The 9362-nt window shown below is 63.7% G+C and overlaps 1 protein-coding gene across 1 annotated transcript; it reads left to right on the forward strand.

Moving 5' to 3' along the window:
* The first annotated feature begins 788 nt into the window (after positions 1 to 788).
* On the forward strand, positions 789 to 6408 carry LOC119103262 (testis-expressed protein 2-like). Its single transcript, XM_037226728.1, has 7 exons — positions 789 to 874; positions 2019 to 2137; positions 2910 to 3005; positions 3296 to 3401; positions 4385 to 4518; positions 5376 to 5496; positions 5980 to 6408. Exons 1-7 carry the CDS (start codon positions 833 to 835, stop codon positions 6049 to 6051), a joined length of 690 nt encoding a protein of 229 aa, XP_037082623.1. The 5' UTR covers positions 789 to 832; the 3' UTR covers positions 6052 to 6408.
* The last annotated feature ends 2954 nt before the right edge of the window (positions 6409 to 9362 follow it).

Below are 9362 nucleotides of genomic sequence, written 5' to 3' on the forward strand. Positions count from 1 at the left end.
GACTTCGACTACTACATGTCCAAACTGGTGACGGCGGTGAGCTGGGAGCGAGCCGCCCGAGAGAAATGTTTGGGTGTTGTTTGCGACTTGAGGGAGGTTCCCACGGCTGGAGGCCCTCACTGTAGGCGGACAGGACTGGTGATGCTGCTTGTTAGCTCATCTGTGTTATCTCGCCGTGTCTGGGAGCGTCCGCTGACCCCGGCTGACCCCTGCTGACCCCCGCTGACCCTAGCTGACCCCAGCTGACCCCCGCAGACCCAGAGGCGGCTCAGACTCCCGGCCGCCGTCGCCGACCGATGGCGTCAATCCCGCCCCGGCCGCCACCGGTCACGTGATGTGGTTCAACGCGCTCATTGGCCGCCTGGCGTTCGGCGTGTTTCGGTCAGTCGGGGCCATGGGTAGAGTTCGTGCACTCCGCATCCAGCGGCAAGCTGTCCGCGCATCAAGGTGGGTTCTGCGTCCTTCAGCACCAAACACCGCATTGGACAGTGTTCAGGCGCGTGGCCATCGTTTGTCAGGTCGGAGTCTTCTGCACTGAGGGCGTTGCTGTGACATTGTTGTGACACCTGAAGCTCATTGTTGACCTGTGCTACACTCCATTGTCTTTAGCTGCCCGCTGCATTGAAGAACTTGTGGTTCGAAGGTTTGTTTGTGCTGTAATTTGTGTTGTTTTGTCTCCAGCCGCCGTTCTTTAATCGAGGAGCTGGTGGTGACCTCGTGCGACCTGGGCTCGGTTGCTGCCGCGCATCCTCTCGGTGAGCGCGCCGACCCAGCGACGAGCGCGGCCCTCTGGACCGACATGGCCGTGCTGTAACGATGGGCGGGCGGCTGCATGACGCTCCGCACCAAGGTCAACCTCATGAAGCTGAGCAAGGTCAGTGGCGAACCGGGCGCGCGGGCAGTGGCGCGGCTGGGTGATCTGGACTGCTGATCGGTGGGCTCGAATTCGAATCCCGCGCATCGCTGAAATGTTCCGCAGGTCGCGGTACGACAACCAGCCTGAACGGCCGCCACGCTGATGGCCTACGTGCGTCTGTGGTGATCGGTCATTGCCCTGGGGGCGGCGGCTGACCGGCAGCGGCTGCACCGGCGCTGCTCTGCAGTCTTCTTCACACCCCGCTGTCGGGGGTGACGCGCGCGGGCCGCAGGCATCGATCCGGGATCAGGAGCGCGCGGTCGGGGCACGGCTGGCAACAACCGACGGGCGTGGTTTCTGTCCGCCGGTTTTAACAGGATGTCACCGGTTAAGAGCAGGGCTGAACTGGTTTGGAGACCAGTCTCAGCCGCTGACATGTCGACGCTGGGTCGGAGCGGGTGTGCCTGTCGGCGCGCGTGGAGGATGGCGACGCAGGCGGGGCGACGCTTCCGCTTGCGGTCGCACGGCCGGCACGCGTAATCTAATGTGCAGTCCCCGGACGGGGTGGCGCTGGGGAGACTGCGCTGACGGAGAGAAAGCGACGGGGGGTGTGGCATGTGCCACAGCCAGCCTGGTCGCTGTCGTCCTCCCTGCTGACTCGATCAGACGACTGATGTCTCTCGGAAGTGCCATGTTGTGGCGATGTGTGCTGTATCAGTCTGATGTATGCCGTTCACCTGTTGTTACAGCTGCTCCATGATCGACGCGTATTTTTCTGTCTGCCTTGTATGCCATCTGGTTTGTCTGACGTCTTTGACGTATCTGTCCCGCTGTGTCGAAAATACGGAGTCATACGCTTGCCAAGCGCGCCTGTTAGCCGGGTCGGACACGTGGGTGTGACTTGTCTTCGGTGCGCCATAATTGTGGGTTCCTCTGTCTAGCGGGCTGGAAGGTCAGTACGTCCTAACTGATCATGCATCACGCATGTACGTGCTTGTTGTATTTTAGTTTGTCTGATGTTTCTGGATGCCGTCAAGTACGACGCGTCCTGTGTGTGTTTTCTGTGAACCATGCCGCTGCCCGTTCGCCATCGTGCGTACCTTGTCTGACGTCTCGTGTGGGCGCGCCTGCCGGTGCTAACGCCGCTGCCCGCCGCGGACAGCCGGAGAAGGAGCAGGCGGCCGAGACCAGCGGCGACAAGGACAAGAGCAGCGCGGACAAGGACGGGGAGAAGGAGCCGCTGCCGTCGCCGTCCTCTCACGCCGACGGCAAGGCGGAGAGGTACCGGCCGGGGCTGGCACGGGCCGGCAGGCGTGACGGGGAGGGGAGGAGCACAGAGACGGGCCGGGCGGAGAGGTACCGGCCGGGGCTGGCACGAGCCGGCAGGCGCGACAGGGAGGGGAGGAGCACAGATACGGACCGGGCGGAGAGGTACCGGCCGGGGCTGGCACGGGCCGGCAGGCGTGACAGGGAGGCGAGGGGCACAGAGATGGGCCAGGCGGGCTGTGTGAGACTGTAGAGGACGTGAGGAGCGCGCGCGGGATGTGACACGGGACTGATGAGTGGCAGGCAGGGTGGGCACGCGGCAGTGACCAGCACGAGGGCGGAGGGCGGCGCGCGACCTCTGGTGGAGCCGGACGTGTCCTCGTCGTTTTCGTCAGGCTTTTTTGGGAGTGGACCGAACGCTTAATAGCAATCATAGTATGTAAAATGCAAGGCGCAAAAGCCTGCAACTAAAATGTCCTGTGCCCTGATGCGTCTAATGCGGACAGGCGGGCAGATATTTGTAATGCTAGTATGTTTATTGTGATGTGTATCCCGTATGTACCCGGATATTTTTTAGGTTATTTGCGTGTTCACATAGGAGGGCCCCTCTTCCTTGTTCCCGTAGCACGTCAAAACTCGACACGCGTCCCCGCCCGTCAGCATCATCGATCAACCAGCAGCTCTCCGCGGGTGTGAGGCATCGCACGCACCGAGGGCCGCCGCGCCCCGCGCTGCCGGCCCCGTCCAGCTGACCGCGTCCCGTTCACCGTCTCTCGTCCCGTTCCAGCTGCGCCGTGTACCAGTGCGACCGCAACGACGACCTGGCGAGCATGGACTCGTCCAGCGACGAGGAGGACGTGGACACCTCGGGTGGCTCGGACGGGTCAGTCGGGCGCCGCCGCGCTCCCAGCCGATCCCCGGGGCTTTGTCGCTGCCGTGTTAACGCGAGACGGCGGCGCCGGGCTTGGTCCGATCTTTGCGGAGCGAGATAAAGCCGACGCAGCGTGGCACGGCCCCTCTGTCGCTGGTAGTGTACCGCAACCGGCGGGTGCGTCGCTGCCTTGCGCGTTTGCGGCAGTGTGCGTACACGGCGTGTCACTTGGCCGGGTGTGGCCCGCCCGGCGCGTGCCAGGCTCGGTCAGCCGTGACAGTGACGTGCCGGCGTGTCCGCAGGGGCAGCCCGCCCTCGCCCGCCTCGCCCTCCCAGCCGTCCTCCAAGGTCGGCAAGCGGTTCATGCAGGTGGTCGACAAGGTGACCACCTCGCGCTACTTCCAGCAGGTACGGACGCTCGGCGCACGGGCTCCGCGCTCCTAGGGAAGGTCCTTGGCAGACGTGTCGAGACCGCGCGCTGTACAGTGGGTTCGTCCGGCGTCGCGTGCGACGCCGCTTGTTGCTAATGCGCCGCGCCGCTCTGCAGGGGTCCATATTCAGTGATCAGATAGTTGTGTTGCGGAGCACTTTGAATCTGTAGTGAGTCATTTTACGCACGTCTGGTTGTGGATTTACGCGGGTTTAGTTTGCTGCGAAAACGCCGGTGTCGGACGTGGTTGGTGCGGACCAAACGAGGCGCCTGGCTGTACATGATTAATGTGGCCGTTCCTGATGAATGTGAGCATGCCGCGCCATGCATCTTCGTTTAGCAATCCGTTTGGAAACCTAAGTTGCGTTTTTGTGACGCAGGTTTTTGTTATTCGCTATGCTTGTGTCAAAATCAGCGGCCGCAAGACTTGCGGACCCCTGTTTACGCTTCAAGCCGGTGCCACTCACGTCTTCCTGTCGTGTCCTGCGGCGCCTGGTCTGGTTTCCCCGCGCTGCTGTCAGTTAGGAGGCCGTGCTGTCTCCCAGCCGATGTCAGCGGCCTTGGCCAAGGATGCCGAACACATTCAGCGGTTTTTGCGCCACTGTGCGTCATTTCTCGCCATTTCTGCTGGTGTGAGGCGAGCTCGATAGACACGGCCCTGACGCCTTCTTGCCTGCTCCACCCCTCCCGACGCATCCCTGTTTCTCCCCCTGCCCCGGCGCGTCCCTGCTCCAGCCTACCGACGCGTCCCTGCTTCCACCCTCCCGACGCGTCCCTGTTTCACCCTCCCGACGCATCCTTGTTTCTCCCCCTGCCCTCGGCGCGTCCCTGCCCCACCCTCCCGACGCGTCCCGTTTCACCCTCCCCGTCCCTGTTTTCCCCCTGCCCGGCGCGTCCTTGCTCCACCCTCCCGACGCGTCCCCGTCTCGCCGTCCTGACGCACACCGCCGGTCGGCTGCAGGCGGCGCAGAACCGATACGTCAAGCGCTACATGGAGGAGTTCTCCAACACGCCGCTGGAGCTGACGGTGACGCTCAAGCACCTGCAGGGCGTGCTCACACTTAACGTGCCCCGGCCGCCCAACGACCGACTCTGGTGAGTGGCAGCGGGCCGGCCGGAGGTCCCCTCAGGTCAGGTCGGACTAGGGCGGGGGCAGGACAGGCTGAGAAGCCGTCCGTACCGGCGGCTCTGGTGGGTGGCAGCGGGCCGGCCGGAGGTCCCCTCGGGTCAGGTCGGACTGGGCAGGGACAGGACAGTCTGAGAAACCGTCCGTACCGGCGCTCAGTACCGGCGGTGGTGGATATCAGGGAGCGGCCGAGAGCCATCAGTGGGGAGGGCAGGCACGCCTCGAGCCTCCTGCCGACAAGCTCTAATGGGTCGGTGTGGGTCGGTGGTGGGTTGAGTTAGGTGAGTAGGCCAGAGCGGGGTCGCTACAGACTCTTTAGCCGTCCTCCGGTTGGGTACAGTGGCCTCTGACGGCTCTGGGGGTCACTATATCGCTGACGCCTTTTTGCCACCATATCCATTCTTAACAGGCGGCGTTCAGCGAAGGACAGGTCGCTGGCATGTACATACTTCCTTGTTGTTCGCTTCTCCCTCTGTCCGCCGTCTGTAGACTCGAAGTGGGCCCGAATCCACCGGGGCGCGGTTCCCCGCGCTCACAGAAGTTCTTGTCATTGTCACTACACGCTGTTCATCGTTGCATCGTTCATGGTCAGTCGACATCTACCATAATCCAACGGAATGACTGCCCGTCGTCTCTGAGTTGACACGTTCACATGTCTGCGTCTGCCCTGCGGCAATGATATATGGCTGGAGCCGAGGTCGGCGCTAACGCAGCACCAGCGGCCTCGTCGTGTGTCTGAAGGCCGCTGAGTCTGCATGAAGGCAGGGTTGGCCCTGGCGCGTGCCACCAAGCTGACCCGTGTGCCCTTGTGCCCCCGCGGCGGCAGGTACGGCTTCCGCGGCAAGCCAGACATCATCCTGGCCGCCCACCCGCGGCTGGGCACGCACGACGTGACCCTGACTCAGGTCACCGACTGGATCGAAAACAAGCTGATCGGCGAAGTGCACGTGAGTCCGGCTGTGGCGGCGGCGTCCCTGCCCGCCGCCCGCACTGTCCGGGGGTCAGCCTGTCTTGTCCTGGGATCAGCTGTCCGGAGCTGCTGGCCGCCCACGGGGACTGGGGGGAGACGGCGGCGTCCCTGCCCGCCGCCCACACTCCGGGGGTCAGCCTGTCTTGTCCAGGGATCAGCTGTCCGGAGCTGATGCCGTCCACAGGGACTGGGGAGCGGCTTTGAGGATGGTGCCGTGTTGGCTCGGGTCGCAGTAGTGGGGGGTGATATTGTGTCAATGCTGCCTCTTCAGGGGCCCTGTAGACGCAGCGCGCGGTGTCTCGCCGACGGCGGGATGATGTCCTGCGTTTGGGGCTGTTGAGCTGTCTTACCTGCGGGCTAGTGCCCTGCCTTCGCTCGCTGTTTGACGCGTCGGTGGAACTGCGTGCGGTGTGCCGTCGTGGTCGTGGGGCGGTCTGACGCGGCGACGCCGCCGTTGCAGAAGCTGATGGTGCTGCCGAACATGGACGACATGATCATCCCGCTGCTGGCCGGAGAGACGCTGGACGACTAGGGAGCTGGCCGGGCGTCGGGCCGGCGGCTCCGCGCGGCTGCTCTGGTGGGCGCGGCGGCACAGCTGCGGCGGGGCGCCCCGCTGTGGGCTCCCAGCGATAGTGTCGGGCTGTCACAGCTACAGCAGCTGTGGCGGTCGACACTGTGCGCTAGTGTTCGGCTGTGGGTCCCAGCTATGCCCCAGAGTTCGGCTGTGGGTCCCAGCTATGCCCCAGAGTTCGGCCGTGGGTCCCAGCTGTGTCCCCAAGTGTTCGGCTGTGGGTCCCAGCTATGCCCCTGTATTCGACTGTGGGTCCCAGCTGTGCGTTAGCGTTCGGCTGTGGGGCCCAGCTTTGCGCCTGTGTTCGCGTGTGTGTCTCCGCCGCGCATAACGTTTGGCTGTGGTTGTCCCAGCAGCGCACTGTGCACAGCCGCCGACCCGCCAGCTTTGCACCTACACTGAGCTGCTTGTGGTCCGGTGGCGCTCGTGTGCAGACTTCCCATTCCCACCGGACTGTGAGCCGCGACTAGCTCTGTGCCCCCCCCCCCCCCCCCCCCCCCCCAATGGCGACGGGCCGCCGCGGCCGCGTGCGACCTTCCGCTGGCCGGCCCGGGCCTCTGGCCGCCGTTCGCTGCCGGTGCCGGTGCGCGGCGGTCCGAGATGAAGGCCGACTCTTCCGCTGTGCCTCACTCAGCTGGCGTGCACACCTGCGCACGCCTGTGCACGCCTTTGCAAGCGATTCAGTGAGGCACGATGGCGAGACACGCTGGTCACGCGGAACTGGATGCTGTAGGCGAGGTTTTGACTAGTCACTGCCGCGCTTGTTCGGGCTTAGTTGGGAAGGTTAGGTCAGATGGGCGGTCAGCGCGTCACGGTTGCGCAAAAGCCGTCGCTTCCCGGACAAGAGCGTAGCCCATGTTAAACTCAACCAAAGACCGCAGATTAAGTGTCGTTGAAGCACCCTGTGTGCTGCCGTGTGTCTGGGACTCTGGGACTCTGCAGGGTTTTCGCTGTCGGGCTGCCATCTCTCCAGTGTTCTGCTTCTCATGCACTGGCGATGTCTCCAGTAAGTGTCCTTATGTCATCCATGTGCGAGTCCTCAAGCTTGCGCCGCCGCCTCGACAATCGGCCCCGGGCCGCGGGCGGGGACGCACACACCGAGCCGCGTCGACGAGTGCCGCTCCACCTTCTTCCATCCCCTTCCCGCAGCGCCTGCCTCCGACGAAGCCGGTGCTCGCCCAGAGCCGCCACATATCAGTCCTGTGTGTACCCACGCTTAGCTCCACCGCTCGCCCCTCCCCCCCCCCCCCTCGCCCGGCAGCTGCAGATCCACCGTTTGCTCACCACGTGTTCCTGGGCAAGGTGGCGTTGTTGGGGCCGCTTCCAGCTAGGCGATCGACCCCGACCAGGGGCGCCACGGGCGGGGCCAGGCACTCCGCCCGGCGGGCTGTGCGCGCTGTTCCACCCCGGCCGGATTTGCAGGGGGGGGGGGGGGGGGGGCGTTACTCAGTGATGTGGGATGGGCGAGCGATTGTCGAGTTATCCAGCTGTGGCGTAGGCGTACCATTGGCGGCTTCCCCAGGCGTTGCGTGCCGGCCAGTGGTGAGTGCAGGGTGCGTTTATATGCTTTCGCGGATGTCCAGTTGTGTCCCAATTGACTGTTGAGTGTTTGGTGCTTGGTCTCATGTATCCACTTAAACACGGGCGTGACCAACTTTAAACAGTATTTGTAAGGCGATATTATATGTGGTTGAATATATTTTTGATTATCGTGGTCCGTCATCTTTGGAAACCCGGAAATTCGGATGTCGCTGTTGAGAAAGTTGTCAATCTGGCGTTAATTGTCGCCCGTTTCTTCGGCCATCACGAGTCTAAGTCATCCCCTTCCAAGCCAGGTTGTCAGAAGTTGGTACCTGGCTGTTGTTATGCTCGGGCCAACCTGTACAACGATTCGTGAATGGGGCCCACAGCGGCTGTCCTGGGAGCCCAGCACGTCTCCCTCCAAGTGAGCTGTCGGCTGCTGCTGACGACGTCTGCCGGGGCCTGCCGCCAGTTACGCCGTCACCGGCTGAAGCGTGCCGTCTTCCTCTCGCGCTCAGAGTCTGCCGCCCGCTCCAAACACGCCTTCGCGTCTGACCGTGTATTATCGCTCCACCCACTGGCCGAGGCCACGCCCACCACCCCGTCTGCCGCCAGTCACGGGCGGCTCTGCCTTGCTAACACGCTGGGCCGCCACGGAGAGGCCCTCCCGCAGGAAGACGTTCCCGAGTCACTCCGCCACGGAGAGGCCCTCCCAGCAGGAAGACGTTCCCGAGTCACTCCGCCACGGAGAGGCCCTCCCCGCGAGGAAGACGCTCCCGAGTCACTCCGCCACGGAGAGGCCCTCCCCGCGGGAAGACGCTCCCGAGTCACTCCGCACGGAGAGGCCCCTCCCCCGCGAGAAAGACGCTCCCGAGGCACTCCGCCACGGAGAGGCCCCCTCACGCAGGAAGACGCTTCCCGAGTCACTCCGCCACGGAGAGGCCCTCCCCGCGGGAAGACGCTCCCGAGTTCACTCCGCCACGGAGAGGCCCTCCCGCGGAAGACGCTCCCGAGTCACTCCCGCCACGGAGAGGCCCTCCCCGCGAGGAAGACGCTCCCGGGGCACTCCGCCACGGAGAGGCCCTCCCCGCGGAGGAAGACGCTCCCGAGTCAGTCGCGGATGCGACGGCCCCAAGTCTCGCCGCCGCGGACGTAATGGCGGCGAGACGAGGCTCAGTGGCTAGGCGGGGCATGGATATGTTGTAGCTGGGTGTTCGGGCAAGAAGAGGCCGCCACAGGACGCTGCGTGGCGCTCGCCACACGTCACGTGACCGATGCTCGGCTGCGGATTGGGTCGCGTCTTGGCCTTTCCGAACGCCGCCTTCAATTTCGACGTCTCTTTCGGACATGATCGGCTTTCGCCTTTGGTCCTGGCTGAGTGGGATGTAACCCGGCCGTCATTCTAAAAATCTAAACGACAAGGAATGCATTCGGCGCTCAGGTCAAGTCTTATGAAAGACAGCCGCTCAAGTACACGGAGACGTTATGGGCACAATATGACCTTCGATGTCTGCGCGCCCAAAAATCTCAAGTCATCACCAAGTACACAGCAGGGGCGTGGTTTCGCAAAGCGAGCTAAGGGAGCAGAACAGCGGAAAATGACGCAGTCTGCCCTTAAATACGCTAACAAACCGGCTTCTTGGATCTCGCCAACTTCCTCTTCAAAGTTGGAGGGTTGGAGCACCCCCTCCCTCCCGTCCCCCAACTGGATAGGAAACTACACCCGTGGTGCGCGGGTCTTTACCCAAGGC

This window comes from Pollicipes pollicipes, unplaced genomic scaffold (assembly GCF_011947565.3).
Source record: "Pollicipes pollicipes isolate AB1234 unplaced genomic scaffold, Ppol_2.1 Scaffold_2555;HRSCAF=2994_pilon_pilon_pilon, whole genome shotgun sequence".
Classification (NCBI taxonomy): domain Eukaryota; kingdom Metazoa; phylum Arthropoda; class Thecostraca; order Pollicipedomorpha; family Pollicipedidae; genus Pollicipes; species Pollicipes pollicipes.